The 21,808-nt window shown below is 32.9% G+C and overlaps 1 protein-coding gene and 1 pseudogene across 2 annotated transcripts; one reads left to right on the forward strand and one right to left on the reverse strand.

Moving 5' to 3' along the window:
• Positions 1–5,365: 5,365 nt before the first annotated feature.
• LOC146908076 (pentatricopeptide repeat-containing protein At1g10270 pseudogene) lies at positions 5,366–7,064 on the reverse strand (annotated as a pseudogene). The gene has a single exon (XR_015019725.1). The product of XR_015019725.1 is annotated as a pentatricopeptide repeat-containing protein At1g10270 pseudogene (transcript).
• An 8,638-nt stretch (positions 7,065–15,702) lies between these two features.
• On the forward strand, positions 15,703–20,664 carry LOC146908077 (ERBB-3 BINDING PROTEIN 1-like). Its single transcript, XM_085726792.1, has 10 exons — positions 15,703–15,800; positions 15,898–16,018; positions 16,395–16,479; positions 16,823–16,972; positions 17,063–17,216; positions 19,230–19,445; positions 19,528–19,664; positions 19,756–19,847; positions 19,940–20,119; positions 20,326–20,664. Exons 2-10 carry the CDS (start codon positions 15,928–15,930, stop codon positions 20,403–20,405), a joined length of 1,185 nt encoding a protein of 394 aa, XP_085582918.1. The 5' UTR covers positions 15,703–15,800; positions 15,898–15,927; the 3' UTR covers positions 20,406–20,664.
• Positions 20,665–21,808: the final 1,144 nt, after the last annotated feature.

The following is a 21,808-nucleotide window of genomic DNA, read 5'->3' on the forward strand; positions in this document are numbered from 1 at the left end:
GTCGATGGTCTAGTCTTAATATATAATACGAAGGTTCACAATGCATGCCTAATATGAAAACCCTAAACCTAATTCAAATCTCACAATTACTGCATGCCTAATATGAAAACCCTAAACCTAATTCAAATCTCACAATTACCTTTGTATCCCCCACTTTAATTAACCCTAATCCTGCCTTTTTGAGAGGTTTAAAAAGTCTTTCTGAAAAATGTCTCTGCAGGGAGTTGAACTCGCAACCCATTGCCTCCTTCCAAGCACTTTGACCACTTGACCAGTAGCTGTTTTAGTGTTATAATATCGCTTCCGCTAATGCATATCCTATACCAAACAGACATTTTAAAAGGCAATTAATCTCTTTTCCTCTCCTTCCCGACTTCAACGTTATACGGTTCTGAAGTCATATTCTCCCCTTATTCATGCGATCTCAACCCAGAAATCAGCCATTTCCATCCCTTTCTTCCTCCTTTTCCTTTGATTTCTCCGCAAAAATATGATTCCGATGCATATTTTGTCCATGATAAATTATTAATGGTATGATCACTAAACTAATTTTGATATCAATGCTATTTTATTATTTTATTCATTTTGATTTTCTGGATAGTGATTAGGGTTTCAAAATTTGGGGATTTTATGATTTTTCAATTCAATTAAGATTGTTTCTCAATCCTTGAATTTTCAAATATACAGTCTTCACGTTTTCTGATATAGGTTAGGATTGGCAATGGTTATAATTTCTAATAGTGATTTAGTCCTAAAAAATAGGGAAAATTGCCACCTCAACGTATTTTTGTTATTGTATCCTTAAACACTGCTTAGGTAGTTTTTTCCAGCCTGAACACACGTGCAAATGTTGTTCCTAGAAAATAGTCACGCAGCATGACTGATGTGTAGTGGCCTTTCATAAATCCTTGAAAATATAGTCTTGACCGAACACGTTCAATATTGTTGCTTGAAAACCCTTGAAAATAGTCACTCCAACCATGACTGATGTGTAGTGGATTTAGATAAATCCTTGAAAATAGCCACGACTCCAAGCATCGTGGGTGGTTTTTCATGATAACTTTCAAATTCTCACTCTCTTCTTATAAATAGGTGTCTTTGTTGTTGCCCTTCATGTTCTGTTTTCCATAATCTCATAAATCATTGAAAATAGGTAACGCTCCAAGCATAACTAATGTGTAGTGGGTGGTTTTACATAACTGACTCCCCCTTTATAATTCACTCATCTGATGAATCCTTGAAAATTGTCACCACTCGAAGCATAATAACTGATATGTAGTGAATCACAATTTATTTATTTGTACTCACTAATATGAAAACCCTAAACCTAATTCAAATCTCACAATTACCTTTGTGTCCCCCACTTTAATTTCTTTTTCATTTTCCAAAAACGTTACTTTATCTATGTCATCTCTTTTTTTTCAACTTCAATACACCATTTTTTTTCATTGTTCCATCTCCCTCTCTCTCACTTCTCTGTTCACTATCACCATTCATTATCCACACCATCAGTGCAGTAACCAAACAATAAGTTATCACGCTGTATCCATCTGTCATTCAAATCATCCTAAATACAATGTTGTTTACAAGGAAATTTATTTTTCGTAATGTACCAACATGATTTGTTCCCTTTTTTAAGTTGTATTATTATTTTTAACATTGTATTTGCACAAATAGATTATGAATTAACAGTATAATTGAATATTTTGTTTGCCATCAATATGACCCGTGCGGCAGCATGGGTACAAGGTCTAGTTTATATGAAAGAAGACGACAAAACATCCGTCCAATTCTCATTAAATATAGCTTCGATCAAATAATCAGATGAGGTACTTAACCTAAGAACATTTTTTCCGCCTACAGGCTTTAACTAACACAAAAGGGAAAAAAGGATAATTTATCTAGTTTGATGAATGGATGATTTTTTTTTGAGATAACTGAGAAATTGGAAGCACAAAAGTATTCAAGAACCATGGCAAGAGTTTGCAAAACGGAAGAGATGACCAAAAAAGGAAAGGTGAAAGCTTGTATATTTAAAATGGAGGGAACCATTCATCAACAATTGGAAAAGATTTGGAGGTACTCAATGTGATGAAACGATCCGATCTTACACAATCAGATCCAACATTTAATATTTCACCCCAAAAGCAACAACCACGTTGCCACATTTATCAAACGTCACAACGTCAACACATGTTCAATGGTCGTGGAAACGAAACGAATCAACCCTCGAGCAATCACATTAGAAGTCCTTTAGATTTTCACCTCATTATTGAGCTACAAGTCTAGGTCCAGAGGATACCATTTATGATTGAGTTCCCACGTTGGGAATATTAGCTCAAAGTAAAAGTTTGACATCGTGCATTTGAATTTTCTCTAGAATGGTTGTAAATTGCTTCGATGAGGGTCTGGAATCCAATTCACGTAAAAAAGCAAAATAACAGAAATAATAAATTTTTTTTTTTTGACAATCAAAATAATAAATTTATTATTGATAGAATGTTTTTAAATATTCTTTTCGTTTGAGATTAATTTTTATATATAGACGGTATAAATTTTTTTGACCTAACACCGAATGGATATTGTAAACATATTTTAGGAACTAATCTTAAAATGTAGTATAATAGTGATTTGATTGAACGTATGAGTAAAAAAATTATACGTTATTGCTTTTTTTTTTAAGAAATTTTACATTATTGTTGTATATGTACAAGTTAAATCAACTTTACTATATCAGTCCAACAACTTTCCTAAAAAAAAAATCACTCTATTTTCTTTTACTTTGTGACAAAGATCTATTATCACAAAAGTCGGATAAATGAAATGTGTATATATGTATGTATTATGAGCAAGATCTATTATCTCTTGTCTTCAAATGTGAGGTTCAAATAAGTCACTCACAGGTGAAGGAGCAAGATTACTTGGTGCAGTTGGGAAAAGTGGTACCAAACTGTAATTTTGAAGTTTTGTTAGAGCATTCTTTTTAAAATGAAAAATTTGCAATGGTGGCTTCCTCTATGTCTCAGTAGAGTTTTTTTTTTATAAGCAAACTTAATTTAAGTGAATACAAGAGATAAACCCATCGCAAAAGTAAGATTTAAATACTTTGAATACAAGAAAGAAAATTAAGTTTTGATTCTACCTTTCCTACTAACAAACTAAGACCAAACATTAGCTTCATTACTGTTTTTTGACGCAAAGCTTCATTAATGTTGGATAAGATGTTTTTATGCTCTAATCAAATACATTAAACGCTCACCAAACAAATCAAGTGAACCCCCCTTTTTTCCCTATAAACATGGAAAGAAATTGCAAAAAAAAAAAAAAAAATTGAAGCTAAGTCTGCAACTAGGGGTGGGCATGGTTCGGTTAACCCAAAAAACCGAACCGAACCGAACTGAAATTTTGAAATGGTTCAGGAAAACCGAACCGAACCGTTTCAGGTTTGGAGCTAACCGAACTGAACCAAAGTTATGGTTTGGTTAACCATTTACTTATCTATTAACCATACCGAACCGAACCAAAACAAATATTTTTTATCCAATGAATAAAACCACTTTTATTATAAAAAATAACAAATTAAAATTAAAAGTTAGAATAGTTTATTTCTTCAAAAACAACTTATCTTATGCAAAACAGTTTATTTTAAAAAACAGCTTATTCAAAAAAACTTATTTTATGAAAAACAATTTATTACGATCTCTTTTTAAAAATAGCTTATTCAAAACCGCTTATTTTATGCAAAACACCTTATTTTAAAAAACAGCTTATTCAAAACAGCTTATTTTATGAAAATACCTTTACCTAGAACTTGAATTGTGCTCCAACCAATTTATGCATCCAAATTACCTTTACCTTGGTGCAAGCCAAAATAAGTCAACTTGACATGTTGTTTCTATACCTTCAAAACAGAACAGGCAACGTTGTTGATGGAGAAGGAATTTCAAAGCATGATCACCTAACCACAAATCCTTTCAAAAAGGAATTCGATGTGACTAAATTAAACAATCCATATTCTTTGTAAAAAAAAATGAAAACAAATGAAAGTCAATATATGTATGTTAAGGATTTGCCTATCTAATTTTTTAGATTTTTAGATGAGTTTATTTTGGTTGACTGTTATTTTTAGGTGTGTTTTGATCCTTTAAAGATGTTCGACGTACATCTAAAAGCATTTAGATATACTTTAAAAATGTTAAAATCTCTTGATAGAGAGCTGTAAGAATCAACTCAAAAATTCATTGAATTTTTTCATTAATTTGCGATGATTTAGGAAAAATACAAAATATGTGATTGTTTTAGATTATTTTTAAGAAATCACTTTTTTTTGAAGAAAGTTTTATTTTTTGCATAACCACCATACTTTGAAAACTATTGCCTAAACTTATTATTTGGTTTATAGAAGGATCACATGAATCTAAATTGTAAGGATGTGTTAGATATGTTTTTCGGGTCCAATATGACCTCGTCAATTGAAAGAAAATTGCTCTTTAGGCTTTACTATTTGCTTTCAAACTATCTGAAATGATCATTTTACCATTCATCGGTTTTCTCAGCCACCACACTTTGGTCATCACGGTCCAAGGTCCCTCCAATTAGTTTTGTTTGCTTTTATCCTATACCTACATCTCCCCTAAACCGTAACGGTTCTGTTTGGACCAGTTTTTGCTTAAAAAAAATGTCTGAACCAATGAAATTTTTATTGGTTCGGTTTTTACTATTTTTCAAAAAAAAAAAAAAAAACAAACCGACTTTGACCAGTTTGGTTCGATTTGGACCGATTCAGTTGATCGATTTGTATTCCATGCATACAACATACACAAATATTTCAAGGAACTTTGCTTTCCATGTTCTATATTTTTCAAACAACTTTGTAGAACTAACATGAAAAACTAACCATGAGATGGACAACTCTCAGCAACGGTGAGGAACAATGGATTAGGTGCGGCTAGTGTTCTTTTTTAGTAGAAATGAAATATAGTCTCAGTAGACAAACTTGATACAGTGTTGCGTCTAAATGCTTCTAACAACATATTTGTATATGAAGGTACATATTCAGTAGCTGAATGTGTTCTTCGGAATCTCGAGGCATTTGAAAGTAAACCAAGTAACTGAATATGTACCTTTCATATGCAACTATGCTTCTCTAATTGACTCTTCCATTCATAGTCATGGACATTGGGAATTACTGATGATGACATAGAAACCATTGACCATGATTTTGTGCGTTTTATTCCTAATCAAAGAAACTTGGTCTGTTCTAATGTTTATAAGGATGCAGTTACTTCATTTGAGAAGAAACTTTTGCTGCAAATGTGAGAGGTGTCTTACTTTTAGCAGGAACAAGCAACAATAAAAATCATAGATCACAACAAAAACCAGTAAGAAGCAAATATCACAAAATGTTTGTTTGGATCTAAAAGGGCATAGAAGCTACAATTTGACAGAACAGAATATAGAATTCACTGAAAAATTTAAAGACCCCCAAAAATATTGATGTACAAAGACAAAATATGCTTAGGGTGTAGCTCAGTTTATGTAAAATGTCCTACTGTTAAATGTTAGGATGTAGTGCTTTCCTTTTGGGATTGGATTCAGAATCCCTTTGATTCATCATTCTTCTTCTTATTTCAAAGTTCGATCCGAGTTGGACCATTCTTAATCAACTCAGCCTCCACCATTTTGTTATTTATCATGTAAGCATCATCTTTCCTACCCATTTTCCTATATGTATCAAACAAAATTGCATATGTGTGCGCATCCGGGGTCATAGACATGGAGTACATCTCTTGAAATAGATTCTCAGCTTCAGACAACATATCATATTGACAGAAAATGGAAATGAGCTTAGAGTTGCCATCAATATCCAAGAAAAAAGGCCTAGAATCAGGCTTGGTTCCAACTTTCTTCAAAGTTGCAAGGGCTTCATCAACCTTACCGAGCTTCAAGCATTCATCGACCATCAAAGTAAAAGTGCCAGAGTTGACAGCATGAAAAGTGGGAGGTGTATGATTGTCTAACATGTCATGAAACAAGTCCCAAGCCTCAGGTTTTTTTCCAAACATGAGCAAAACCTGCAAGAGAATATTGCAAGTTTCAGGTCTCATCATACACTTGCGGTTCAATAAGGACTTATAACACTCCATAGCCTCCTTATCTCTTCCTTGCTCAATAAACCAATGCATATAAATGGCACTCACAACGCCAATGTAGTAATCCGGACACCACCTCTTAAGCTCATCAATAAGCTTATTAGCTTTATCAAAATTTCCCAGTTGAGTACAAGCAGATAAGAGATTGTCATACACAGTTGAATCCGAATGGCCCGTGTATAACATCTTAAACCAAATGTCACGGGCGTCCTCAAAACGACCAGCATTGATCAAACATTTGGTGATAATCTGATAGGTAACGGGTGAGGGTTTCAAAGGCGCATCTGCCTTCATTTTCCGAAAAACATCGAGGGCCGCGTCAATGCGGCCCTCATCACAGTAGGCATTGATAACAAAGTTATAAGAGACAATGTTAGGAGTAATTTTAAACAAGTTAAAGAAGAACTCGTACAAATCAAGAGCTTCATTGTATCTTTTCGCACGGTGCATTGCAGCAATGATGGCATTGCAGGTGAACACCGTCGGACGAGTTGTTGCTGAGAACGCCGACTGGCGCGCCATGGCAGAGGCAGCGTCGAGGTTGCCGGAGCGAATCAATGATGTGACGCGCGTGTGGAGTTCTTCAGGTTCAGGAGGAAGTTGACGATCCACCGTTGGTGCTTGTTGAGCGGAGGAAGTTGAGAAGGAACGGAGGGTGACGGCGGAGGAACGGCGGAGGAGGAGGTGGCGGAAGAGTGACATTGTTGAGTTGAAACCCTACGATTTGGTACTAATTCTGATTTTGGTGTATGAAAATGATACAAACTCTAGCATCTTTCTTCTTATATACTACCAGCACAATCGTCTTAACACGGTACTTTCTTAATTAAACCTGTTTAGTTTGAGAAGATGAAGTGTTTATTTTGCTTATGACTTGTTTTGACTAACATTAATTACGAACAGAGATGCTACCTAAAAACAGATCAAAAATCAATACTACCACCTTTGTTGTGATGGATTACCAATATTTTTTTTTTACGGGACCAACACTTCTTATTTTACTCTCTCCGCTACTTTTTTTTTTTTTTTGACGGTAAAAAGGAAATTCATTCATTCAAACCAAATGTCACAAGGGCTACATCTAGAGTGAGCAGAGTGCTTGGAACATCTCCAACAAGATAAAATAAAACCATTACAAATAAAGCCTAACAAGATATGATAATCATCAATAAACAAAGATCTAGCAGCCAAACTGGTTTTGCTCATCCAACATCTGCAGACTAACAACCTTGCTTGCAAAGTCTTCCGCACACGGTCCATGACAACGAAAATGAGAGAATCCACAGTCTTAACATCTATCCACAGTCTTCTTATTTTACTCTCTCCGCTACTTAATATAAGAAGAAAAATATAAAAAAACATTAAAATGAAGATAATCATTAATTGTGACAACTTTTTGGAAGGATTAAATATACTCACTAATATTGAAAAAGACAAACATTAATTAAGAGCTAAAAATGTTTTTATTCAATAAATACACTTAAAATGTTGTAAGTTTTTCTTATAAATAGAACTAAAATTGTTATGTCTAAAAGGACCGGCCGGAGGGAGAAATTAATATGATTAAAAGGTTTGACCCAATTATTCATTGGAAATTGTTCGTCTTACTTTTAAAATTGCTCGAAAACATATCTTAATGGTAGGTAATTGTCGTTCGACTTTTCAGCGGTAAGTAACAATCATTGGGTACTTTTTAGACTAGATCAATCACTTTTAAATCATGATTTTTTTGTGGTGGTCGGGGTTTGAATCCCGAACCTTGCATATATTATACATCGTCTTTACAAACTGAGTTAAGCTCACGAGGACTTTTAAATCAGTTTAAGTCAACGGTATATATATCGAAAGTTATGGATTATAAAAATAGTGAATCAACAAAGTTTAGGTATAAAAATAACCGGATGATTCCCAAATTGACTTTAGTTGAACCTTGAACTCATACTTAGCTCAATTTTGTGTCTAATTCGATTTTAATTACTACTTTGATTAGGACAATTAATCTTTTTTATAGAACAACAAAAAAAATTGGTAGGTTAAATATACAAATTAATCTCTTTTATTGGAATTAAAAAAATATACAAATTTTTGTCCCGTTAGCATAGCTCAGTTGGTAGGATAATGCATTATTATATGCAGGGGCTGGGGTTCGAACCCCAGACACCTCACTTATTCACCTTATAAGGTGAATTCTAGCCACATGATATACAAATTAATCTCTTTTAATCTCTTTTTAACAGTCACGGGATAAGTTCTCTTTTGATCTTATCCATTAGAGTAACTGGTGCCGCAATTTTTTCTAAAACAGTTACAAAATCTTTATATAAATAGAGGACTCCACCCAATTCAAAAACCACATCAAAGAGTTTATATTGAGTTGTCGGGAACTCTTTCTCTCTTCTCCCTCCAGCTTGTGTTGACGAGTTATTCTTCTCCTCATCTCCTTATTTCTGTCCCGTCGGAATTAAGAGTGTTCTTAAGACCATAGTCCATTTTCGGTATAATGTCCCTTCGAAATTAAGAATGGTTTTAAAAGCATAGTCCCTTCAATAATATACATCCCTTCGAAATAAAGAATATTTTTAATATCATAGTTCCTTTTTCAGGAATAATGTCCCTTCAGAATTATGAATGATCTTAAAAGTATAGTTCCTTTCAATATTTCCTTCCCTTGAAGAAGTTAAAAGTTAGAATGGTGTAAAATCATATTTGAGTGATCATAGTATCATAGTTTGAGAAGGTAAAAATTAGAATGGTGGTAACATCATATTTGAGTGGTCTCAGCACCATAATAGAGTGGTAACACTATCATATTAGAGTGGTTTCAGTATTAAAAGAGTGGTCTTAGTACCATATTGAAGGTGTAATTCTCGAACGGTTTTCTACAGTGCAGTAGTTAACCGCACAGTTGTAGCTGTGCTTGTTTTATCCTGGAGGCGGCGTGATTGATAGTCTGCCTTGCACAATTTTGGCAGTGCCACAAAACGTCTTAAAGAGAGCGACCTGGCAGTGACTCAACCTAGTAACAACTTTGGTAAATATTCTTTTTTAAAATAGAATTTGGAAAATCAAAATAAAACAGTTTGAAATTCCAAAAACAACATGAGCAAAACTTAGGGATTATGACTCCATATGTCAGAATTTGACCCAGCCAAATAAAGAAACCAATTCTATACTATAATAAGAAAAAAAACATAAAGAAACCAATTCTATACTATAATAAGAAAAAAAAAACAGAATTGAAACGCAGTAAAATACTATAACACATGTAAAAAAGAAAATGAAAGAAAAATATAAGATTCTTCTACACACATATACTATATAACAACACATGCAAAAAGAAAAAGAAAGAAAAATTTAAAGATTCTTCTACGTTCATACTGTAACACAAGACATGCAAAAAGAAATTGAAAGAAATGTATAAAGATTCTTCTATATACACAGTACGTCATGAGGGTCAGATTCGTTGGTGAACCCAGTGCAGCTCCAATGGTGTAGTATCACAGCAATCACTGAGAACATGATGAATGCAACATGAATCTTCTTCATCTTCGATGACTTGCAATGCAGTGTTGTAGCTTCAACGTAAGTATGTAACACAACGTGCTTCAATGCTACTTATGAATTATAATGTGAATGAAGAAAACTCAAGAACCTTGTAACCAATTTAACTACCAAGTGCTAGAATAAAGAGACTAGTTAACCGCACAGTTGTAGTTGTGCTTGTTTTATCCTAGAGGCGGCGTGGTTGATAGTCTGCCTTGCACAATTTTGGCAGTGCCACAAAACGTCTTAAAGAGAGCGACTTGGTCGTGACTCAATCTAGTAACAACTTCGGTAAATATTCTTTTTTAAAATAGAATTTGGAAAACCAAAATAAAACAGTTTGAAATTCCAAAAACAACATGAGCAAAACTTAGGGATTATGACTCCATATGTCAGAATTTGACCCAGCCAAATAAAGAAACCAATTCTATACTATAATAAGAAGAAAAACAAGGTGTGAGTGATGAGATGAGATGGTGTTGGTAGAAAGTGAATGAATTATGAAGTATTTTATGTTGACATTTAATTTTGAGCTTAATCATAAGTGTATGTGAGGAGGGATAATATTACTAAAATGGGGAGTGAGGTTAGCATCGGTTCGGTTCATCGGTTCCTTGGATTTCAAAATTAAAAATCGAGAACCGAACCAAACTAGATCGGTTTAGGTTGGTTTAGTTCAGTTTTGAACTGAACCAATCAAGGTCGGATACTTTTCGGTTTTGTTCGGTTTGGATTTTCGGTTTTATCGATTTTGTCCGAACCACTTACACCCCTAGAAATGTTTATACTTTCCTACCTTAAATGCCACCAACTTAACCTTGCCCTGAAAAATAAAACAACCAACATCCTTTATAGGCTGGTCAAATATTTATTGGATCGAACATTTATTAAAGCCTAAAACTAACTTTAAAATAGAGACCTTTTTAAAACCAATTATACTATTATAATGATAATTAGTGCATATTTTTTCATTTGTGAGACCGTCTACTTACTGTTCTTGAAAAGAAAATTGACTCGTAATATACTTACGGTCGGGATGGATGACCGTCCAGGCCCCATTCATAAAGGGCACCAATTTTTGTTTAATAATACATGATATAGTTAAATATTTAGATGTGCATGCATTGTTTTTTTAATATTATATATCAAATAATTAGAAGGTAACAATTTTTTATTCTCGTTTGTATTTTTATTTTACACATTTGTGGAAAATAAGAAAAAATTAATATACAAGAATAAACAAAAATAAATAAGAGATCAACTAAATAATTTTTTTTTTTATATTCTCTGTCTAATTTCAAAGTGATAAATGATATAGTTTATAATATTTTCATAAAGTAATAGAAAGTTACTAAATCTTATGTGATTATTTATAGAAATTAATTTACTTATTTGAGAGATAGAAATATAATATACATAAATGTAATAAGAGTTAAAATTAATAATTGTTTAGTATTTCTAACATATATAATATTTATTCTCACATGACATACATGGCATAAATAAACTTATTTATTACATGAAAAATGAAAAATATACATATTATATTGGTTGGTGATTCATGTATGTAGTTGGTGTTGTTGTTTGTGATTAAAATAAAAGACTCCAAAAATCATATTTAATACATGAAAAATGAGACATATGTATATGTTTTCTTTGCAAGATATATTAGTTATTCGTGCATGTAGTTTATGATTGAAATAAATTACTCCAAAGTCATGTTTAATTCATGACCATGAGAGAAAATCAATTGTGTGTGATTTATCTAATATTCAAAATTATTATTTTTTAATTTAAAGTTAATTTTATATTAATTTTAATTTTAGTTAATTAACAAAGCATGCATTCAAAAGGTTCAGTAAGTTCCTAAAATGTTTCTCTTTGAAAATTGTGTAATGTTGATGATTCTCTTTGAAAATTGTGTATTAACTCACAACATTAATTAAAAAATTGCTCAACAAAAATTAAATGTTGTAATGTTTGTTTTCTTAGTAGGATTTAAGTTGTTTAATTTTTAGGTCATTCTATATCAACAAAAAGAAAGAAAAAAAAAATTAGCTTATATGGACTACCACTTTGTCAGTTTTGAGATTATATGGACTACCACTTTGTCAATTTTGAGAAAAATAGTTGATATGTTATTTAGTGTTGTTTGTTGTGAAGTTTCTTAGATTTATTTGTATGCTACACAGTGATGTCTATCTTTATGTGGCCATATTAATTCTTTTATATATGTCGTCTTTTTTCGGTAAATTTGCAACTTAAATTTTTCATCTACGCTTTCACACCTTGTCCGATATCTTTTTTTTAAACTTCATCATTGTGCACAAACGAAAATTTTCAATAATAATATTAAGAGAGGGTCAAGCACATACTATTATATTTGGTCCAGAGCACAAAAAATCACAGGACACAATCGGCTCAGAGGGTAGTTCATAGGGAGGAGGCATGATCTTTATCTCATTTCTCAAAATTTTATCAAGGAGTGATAGTGGCATTGCTCTAATTTGAATAAACTTAGTATCAAATTGGTGAAGTCTAAAGAATCCTCCCATATCCTTTTGAAATAGACACAATCGGCTCCGGTACAGGGAAGAAAATCAAAATCCTTCAACCCGTAAGGATCATTAATTAAAGGGAGGGAAGCAAGAAATTACTTAATACTAGAATTTATGCAGGTATATGATAACTTAGCCTTCATTACACTCTCATCTACCCAAGAGTACCCACTTATTTCCCTTTGCAATTTTTTTTAGAATTTTGCTCTCCACCCAGCACATTTTGCTCGCACCCTGCAGCCATGCCAAAATTGCCCTTGCGCATGTTAACTCACGCTGCGCAAGTTAACTCACGCAATGTTCCTGTTTTCGAACAAAACCCATCAGTCCGAACTCCAACCACCATTTTCTTTCCCTCCACCTTCAAAAACCCAAAAAGTGTGATTTTTTGGGTCAAAATCATCATCCCAAATCATTGCAAATCGTCAGGAAGCAAGTTTCTACGCTCATCAAGCATCAAATATCAGGTATTGTACCATCTAAACTCGTCTCATTTTGCTGGTATTTGAGCTTGGTTCGTCTGGTCTTCGTAGGCACTAGGGCTAGGTACGCAAGTTAACTTGCGCATGTTAACTTGCTGCGCGACTTAATTGTCGCAAGTGTTAAAGTCATGCGTGACTTAAGTCATGCCACTGTGCAGTCATGTTTTTTGAAATTTTTAGCGCCACTTTTGTTCTTGGTTAGCTTGTTCCGCAAGTAATTTATTTATTCTTCCTTTGTAAAAAATTTTATTCAATAGATATATATGGAGATGGTTGACAAAGTCGCAGATGATGACGTTGAACCGAAACCGGCCAAAAAAGAAGGTTCCGGTGAAGGTTCCGGCGTAGGTTCCGGCGATGTCAAACCAAACTTTAATTTGAAACCATTCAAAGTCCAAATTCCAATTCAAGCACGAATTGGAAAAATAAGAACCTACCGGTAATGGTTGAGAATAATACTTTGTATCTTTTTGTCCGATCCGTTGAAGTGTAATCATTATTTAAGTTTAATAGTGTAATGTTTGACCGTTTATGTGAGATTATGTAATTTTATAAATTTATGGACAAATTTGTGTAATTTGGATCGTTTACGAGTCATTAAGTGTGTTTAAATGATTACGGGTCATTACCGGCGAATTTGTGTAATTAGGACCGTTTGGATCGTTATGTGTGATTATGTGATTGTGAAAAAAACGATGTTTTAGTGTAATTTTGATCGATTGTGTCGTATTATCCCATAATATTGTTAAACTGGCGTAAGTAGGTTCAATTACGAACATATTAAGGTTTGGACCCAAACTGCATTCAATGCACATCAGTACAGCATTTAATGTTGTACTGATATATCAGTAGTGCGTGAGTTAACTCGCGCAAGTGTAATACATTGCGTGGGTTAACTCACGTAGTGTTTTATACTGTACGTGACTATGCGTTAGTTAACTAACGTATAGTTTTACACTTGCGCATGTGAATTCACGCGGCGTTACTTAACTAACGCATAGTATTACACTTGCGTTAGTTAACATGCGCAAAGGTAAATTTGGAAAGGCTGCAGGGTGCGAGCAAAATGTGCTGGGTGGAGAGAAAAATTCTTTTTTTTTTATTCGGTTCGAACAACTCGACATAAGGACTAAACCCTAAGTTGTATATTTATGTGAAAGAAGAGGACAAAACATCCGTCCAATTCTCATTAAATATAGCTTCGATCAAATAATCAGATGAGGTACTTAACCTAAGAACATTTTTTCCGCCTACAGGCTTAACTAACACAAAAAGGAAAAAAGGATAATTTATCCAGTTTGATGAATGGATGAATTAATGTAAGGATAAGATGTTAGTGGACTAGTGGTGAATAAACATTTTATTTAACTATATCATGTATTATTAAAGGTTCCATTCCCTGAAAGTGATGTAATGATCATATATCAACCATAACCACCTAACATGGTTTGATATTGATCCTTTTTACTAGTAAAGGTTACTAGAAAGCAGTCATCTCCTATATCGACTATATATTTACACATAGTTCTTTAGTCGATTCTCCGACGTCTTGTTTCATATTCTCATTCCCAACATATTGACTATAGCCCTTATTTTTCAGGATTGATAGACACAACTCTCCTTTTTTTTTTCATAAGTTAAATGAAATGCTAGACAATCTTACCCCCTAATTTGTACTTCTTCCACCATCAGATCACATGTGCAGTTTTGTCAAAAATATATTGAAATGCAGCAAAAAAATCAAACATATTTTTGAGGTGCATCTTAGACGCACCCACTTGCAAGATCATGATTTTGAAAATGCAACTTTTTCCCTCATTTGATGGGTGAATCCGTAAAAATATCAATGCAATTTATGTTTTTTATTGTGTTTTTATAATTGTCTGGTCAACCTGTCAATTAGGGACGTAACATGGTAGTATTTTTAACCCACCTATTCAATTGAATATGTCCCACCCTATTCTAAACGAGTTATGCAAAGTGAGACAAATTAATCTATCTTTTTTTTTTTGGTAGATAGACGAAATGGCAAAGCCATTATAAACTCACACACACAAGTGGAGGTACCGGGGTTCGAACCCCGGTCATGGTATCCGGCCTAACAATTTCGGCATTTTGCCAGTTGAGCTAGGACTTCTGGATACAAATTAATCTATCTTACCACCCATGAAAAATGATCCAACCCTAAAAAAATTCATTCTTTTGTTAGTACTAATATACTTTCTCCTTGCAATAAATTCATTCTTTTAGGACAATCGTTCATTGTAAGGAGAAAATTTCTCTTTTATACATTTTATCAGTACTAATATGAGTATTGAATTGAATAAAAACATGGAACATTCTTTGTGCCATAAGAACTAAGGAAAAAAAAACATGTATGTATGCATATGATCAAAACTAAGTCAAATTTTGTCAATAAAGACGGTGTTTGTCCAAAAGAAACACATACAACTACACTATCACCATCTTTCAACAAAAATAAAATAAAATTTGCAGTATCACCAATTTTAAACACGAAGAGTACATAGAGCACTCTCAATAATATGTTGGAGGGGGACAATAGAAATATGCCACTTTATGAAATTGGATGCCAATCGAGTTGAATCAACTTAAAAAATAATGAGGTGGAGAGAAATATTACGCGTCATATAAAAATATATAACCAACATAGATTCATAGTTAGAGAATAGATTCATACGTGTTTGCCTAGTCAGAGAATCCTTTTACAAGTGATGTGTAAGCGACCATTGATCGAGAATGGGTTATTCAGTTGTGTATAATTCAACACGAACTAAGCATCGTTGTCTAGTTAACATCAAAGGGTCATGATTTGATCACAAAATTTCGTCTTGTGTCCATCTCAACAAGGTAGGGTCCATGTAGAGGGTAAAACCCTACGCCACTAATGTGAGCACAATAACGACAATGAAAAATCCTATATAAGCCAAAACTTGCCTCTTCATTGAAACCCTAATTTCACTTCACAAACCCTCATTTCTTCGAATCTTTGCCGCAAAACCCATTTCTTCCTTACTCTTCATTTTCTTCATTTTCATTTTTCAACTGTAAGTGATGCTCCATTTCTTCATTGTTTTGATACCCAATTGGGGAAAAATTTGATTTTTACGATTTTTGTTTGAATTTTTCATTTGGGTTTTTCAGGAGCATCAAGGATTGAACAAGTGAGGCACCATGTCGGATGATGAAAGGGAGGAGAAGGAGTTGGATCTCACTTCGCCTGATGTTGTAACCAAATACAAAACTGCAGCTGAGATCGTTAACAGTATGTATTGTTTCTCATTGTCTTTTTTATTTTCTAATTGTATATAGGTTTTTGTTAATTCATAAATTGGTTGCTTAAATTTATTGAATTTAGCTTAGGTTTATGTTTTTTTTGTTAATTTTAATTTCTCGGTTAGTTTAAGGTTTCATTGTTAATTTTACTTATTTTTGGAATATATCATTGTCTTTTTTATTTGCAAATTCGAAATGGGTTTTTGTAAATTCATAGATCAGATGCATAAATTGAATATATTCTTTTGTTTTTTTTTTTTAATTTCTCGATTAGCTTAAGGTTTCATTGTTTGTTGTGTTTTTGTGCATTTTAATGTAGATGATTTTACTTTTTACTTATTTTTTTGGATTTGTTTGTTATGCAGAGGCTTTGAAGTTAGTTATTTCGGAATGTAAACCGAAGGCCAAGGTTGTCGATATTTGTGAGAAAGGAGATTCGTTTATTAGAGAGTAAGTATATTGCTATATAACTAGTATCCTCTCACGTGCGGCATACATTATTTAATGTATATTGTCGATTAGTTATTTAATGTATATTGTCGATTAGCTTTTTTCATGTAATTTCAATATTTAGATTCTGTGAAGGTTATTTAATGTATATTGTCGACTAGTTACTTTCTTGTAATTTCAATATTAAGATTCTATGCGATGCATACCGTGATAATAATCGTTGATTGTATAAAGAAATATTGTATTTGGCGTTTTTGTGTGATTGTTGTAATTGCTATGTTAGTTTTGTTAATATTATTTAAATGGTTTTTAGCTTATGATGTTTTCTTTTATTGGTGTGAAGGCAAACTAGTAACGTGTACAAGAATGTGAAGAAGAAGATAGAGAGAGGTGTTGCTTTCCCGACCTGTATTTCTGTTAACAACACAATCTGCCATTTCTCTCCTCTAGCCAGTGATGAGACAGTGTTGGAAGAAGGCGATATAGTCAAAATGTAAGATTTTAGAGCTAGTTTTGTGATTACCCTGTGGTTTCGGCTATCATTTGAAAGTTGATAATGATGCATTTCTTTCAATGGTTGCAGTGATTTGGCTTGTCATATAGATGGGTTCATTGCTGCTGTGGCTCATACTCATGTTCTTCAGGAAGGTCCGGTTACTGGACGGGCAGCAGATGTCATTGCGGCTGCAAACACTGCTGCTGAGGTTGCCTTAAGGCTTGTAAGGCCAGGAAAGAAGGTAATCAATTGTAAGATTTTTCCCTCATTTATATGTATTATTATATTGAAGTAATTTTTATTTTATTGCATTCATATTGCTCCACATGTAGATAGGTTTGAAGTCAGTTCAAATATGGCACTTTAAAATTGGAAGATAAGTAGATTACTTTGTTTGTTGCATCTGAAGGGATACCTTTGCCTTGTGAATTTTGATCTCTAAATGATGAAAACTAATCATGAGCTAGGATAAAATCCAATGAGGCTTTATTGTCATAGTTACACTGATAGAGGTCATTTGTGGATTTTCTTTTGCTGCCGCGCCAACCATTTAACCACATATGATGTCTTTGCTTGTCCTCTCAGCTGAAATGTGTAGTTTCATTGTACAGTTTGTTTTGTACTCAGTTGTCATTCAAATCCTTTTGTACATTTTATTCTACTGATATGTCATTTCTTTTTTGATTGAAATTGTAGAAAAAAGTCTCAGTTTGAACTGTTTCATTTTCCCTAGTTTTTCAGTTCCTATCAAAACTGTCTTATTTTGGTTTTTACTTTATAACATATTTGTGGATTTGATTAAATGAGCTGATCTCTATATGATGAATACGTCATAGGCTAGGATAAGCTCCAATGAAGCCTGTTTTTGTCATAGTTACATTGATGGAGAGTCATTCATTCTTTGTTTAATAAATACCCATATCCCCGTGGTTGCGTCTTTATTGACCTTGTCATACTTCAAGCAATTTTTTTCCCTTCATTTTTCAATATTAATTATGATAATATAATGAAGCTTTATCTTTTGTCTATTTGGACTCCTGAATCCTGATACTTACATATGATAAAACTGAAATATTGGCAACTTTGCCGAGGTGATCAAAATCATATTGATTTCCTCTTTTTCCCTGTTGCCGAAACTTGAATGGCTGGGACTAGTTTTATGTTCTGATTTGTATAGTCAGTACAATTTTCTAGTATAGCCAACATATTTTTTTTTTTTAACTTTACAACTTTCATAGATTTTCCTTCAAAACAAAAACTTTCGTAAATTTGATTTGATGAACTGGTCTCTATATGATGAATACATCATAGGCTATGGATAAACTCCAATGAACCCTGTTTATGTCATAGTTACACTGATGGAGAATTATTCATCCTTTGTATCATAAATACTCACTTTCCTTTGTTTGTGTTTTTTACTGACCTTGTCATACTTCAAGCAATTTTTTTCTTCATTTTTTGAAATTAAATATTTTAATTTAAAGGAGCTTCATCTTTTGTATATTTTGACTCCTGATACTTATATATGATAAAACTGTAATATTGGCAACTTTGCCGAGGTGATCAAAATCATATTGGTTTCCTCTTTTTCCCTGTTGCCAAAACTTGAATGGCTGGAACTAGTTTCATGCTGTTTTGATTTATATTGTCAGTACAGCTTTCTAGTGCAGCCAACATATCTTGGTTTTTTTACTTTTTAACTTTTGTAAATTTGATTTGATGAACTGATTTCTATATGATGAATACATCGTAGGCTATGGATAAACTCCAATGAAGCCTGTTTATGTCATAGTTACACTGATAGAGAATCATTCATCCTTTGTTTCATAAATACCCACTTCCCTTTGGTTGTGTTTTCTATTGACCTTGTCATGCTTCAAGTTATTTATTTTTCTCTTAATTTTTTAGATTAAATATGATGACATAATGAAGCTTATCTTTTGTATATTTTGACTTTTGATACTCTTACATATCATAAAACATTAATATTGGCAACTTTGCCGAGGTGATCATAACCATATTGGTTTCCTCTTTTTCCCTGTTGCCGAAACTTGAATGGCTGGAACTGGTTTCATGTTCTGATTTATATAGTCAGTACAATTTTCTAGTATAGCCAACATGGTACAATATTTAAACAATTACATATCAATTGCATGTAGCGAAGTGTGAGAATTTGTTTTTTCGACATTCATACATGCAAATTTCCTGAGTTGTAGTAGGGTGTATTAATATTTTCAAATACTTTTCTTGACAGAACAAGGATGTATCTGATGCAATTCAAAAGGTTGCTGCTGCCTATGATTGTAAAATTGTGGAGGGTGTTCTAAGCCACCAATTGAAGCAGTTTGTGATTGACGGTAACAAGGTTGTACTTAGTATCTCTAATCCGGATACAAGGGTTGATGATGCAGAGTTTGAGGAAAATGAAGTTTATGCAATTGATATAGTGACAAGTACTGGAGAAGGCAAGGTAGGATTAATTTCATTAATATTTTTTCAGTTTGATGTAGCACCATATGAATTATTGAACTAATATTTTCAATCCCTTGCAGCCTAAGTTATTGGATGAGAAGCAGACAACTATTTATAAGAGGGCTGTTGACAAGAGTTATCACTTGAAGATGAAAGCATCTCGGTTCATTTTCAGTGAAATAAGCCAAAAATTTCCAATCATGCCATTTTCTGCTAGGTAACTCTACTTAGTTCAATTCTAATGATGTCATCAAGTTTAAGTTCTGATTTTGATTATATGTCCACTTACAATTACACTCTTATTACAGGGCTTTGGAGGAGAAAAGAGCTCGCCTTGGTTTAGTGGAATGTATGAATCATGAGCTATTGCAGCCATATCCTGTTCTGCATGAAAAGCCTGGTAATTTTTCTATAGGCAATAACATGAACAGTTCCACAATTGGGTTGTGTTCCTACGAGCCTAAACTTCTTGCTATACTGTTTCCTTATCAGGTGATTTTGTTGCACACATCAAATTCACGGTCTTGTTAATGCCAAAGGGATCGGACCGCGTCACATCTCATCCACTCCAAGAATTGCAGCCCACAAAAACGATAGATGATCCCGAGATCAAGGCATGGCTAGCCTTGGGCACTAAGACAAAGAAGAAAGGTGGCGGAAAGAAGAAAAAAGGTAGGCTTGGAATAGATTATGTTGCTTTTGTTTTATCATGTTGCTTTAGTATCCATGCCTATTTTTGTTCCATCATGTCGCTTTTGTATTTATTCTTTTTTTTGTTCTATCATATTTTTTCTGAAATGCATGGAATTTGCATATGATGTAATACTATAGGTGTCACATTTCTTGCTTAACAAATGATGCTTTGTGTTTTTGTTCAGGTAAGAAAGAGGACAAGGCTGATGAGACAGCAGAAGCTGAGCCAGTGGACTCAACAAATGAGGCCACATCTCAGGAATGAATTGACACCCTCACCCTCAATCCCAAAAAAGAAATGTTTTTCATTTCATTTTTCTGACACCCCTTTCAGTTTTGGTACATTGTTCACTAAATTATACCTTTTTGGATATGAATTTTGGTATAGTGTTTAGACATCGATTCTAATAGCAGTTTTCAGTCTCAAATATCAACTAAAAAACAGAGAAATTGTTATACTTGGAAATTTGATCTGTCTTCGTATTTCAAATCTAAATAATACACCATACAATAGTTGAACTTAATTAATACATGAGTAGGTGCATCAATGATGTCTGAATGCAATTGATATAATGAAATAAGGTCTATTTCCGTTTATTTATTGGAATGAAAATACGAAAGTAAAGAGGCAAAAAACATAACATGGTTTTCTTTTTTGACAAGAAAAAACATAACATGGTTAAAAGCTTGTTTTTATAAAGGGTGCGTTTGTTGTATAATTTTTAGAAAAAAATCTACTTTTTTACAAAAAAAAAATTATATATTGTCATTTAAGATTTTCTTTAGTTTTTTATTTTTTTTAAAAATATGATTTTATCAAAATAATATACTTTATGAAAATGTTAGGACAACATTTTTGCCTAAATCTATCACCCATGTTTTTCTTCAAGTGATCTTTATTGGGAGTAAACAAATAGAAATCTTAAAAAAAAAAAATCTCTAGACTTTTTAACACAATCTTTATTTTAAGTTGAATCAAACGGATACAAAATCTCTAATTTTGAAGTGATCACAAATGGTTGATGTAATATTCTTTCCAGGCAATACTAATGTTTAAAATATCTGATTGAACTGTTAGGTTCTATTTGTGAAATGGTAAATTAGTCTCTTCTTTTGGGTATATTGTATGAGTCATGTTTAATCGTGTGAATTGCATTGTTGCCATTTTTCATAAAAGAAATTGTGGTTTTGTTATTTTGCCAAATAAAATTGGTTTAGTTTGGATGTTGACAATGAGATAACTACTTGCCTTCCTCCAACTGTCTAGAGTGTAGAAATAGGGTATGTTTGGTTTCACATAAATCTTTGATTTTAAAGTATAAAAAGAATTGATTTTGACATATTTGGTGATGTCAACTATATTTTGATCTTGCCTATAAAATTAATCCGACTTAAATTAAAGTTTGTAGTTTTTGATCAAAATTTGATTTGGCACTCAATTTTATTTTATTTATGCTAACAACATTCAAATTTATTGGTCAACTTAATTTTATGAAATATCTAAATAAATCACTTAGGCCAACTCAGAGATCAAACCATTAACCATGGAAATGCAATTAACACAAGAGATCATTGAATATTCTTCATTCTGACGACTTGTTCAATTGAGAATATACAATGCCAAGGGTTCCCCTTTTATATCACCGAGGGTAAGAAGGGGAAGATAAC

Source organism: Medicago sativa, chromosome 7 (assembly GCF_051527215.1).
Source record: "Medicago sativa cultivar Bolivia chromosome 7, Bolivia_mono, whole genome shotgun sequence".
Classification (NCBI taxonomy): domain Eukaryota; kingdom Viridiplantae; phylum Streptophyta; class Magnoliopsida; order Fabales; family Fabaceae; genus Medicago; species Medicago sativa.

Bases quoted from the DNA above. Each gene is read 5' to 3' on its own strand.
- LOC146908077 (XM_085726792.1), top strand. From the start codon at position 15,928: ATGTCGGATGATGAAAGGGAGGAGAAGGAGTTGGATCTCACTTCGCCT. The intron at 16,019-16,394 runs GTATGTATTGTT...TTTGTTATGCAG, and splicing joins TGCAGCTGAGATCGTTAACA to AGGCTTTGAAGTTAGTTATT. The intron at 16,480-16,822 runs GTAAGTATATTG...ATTGGTGTGAAG, and splicing joins GGAGATTCGTTTATTAGAGA to GCAAACTAGTAACGTGTACA.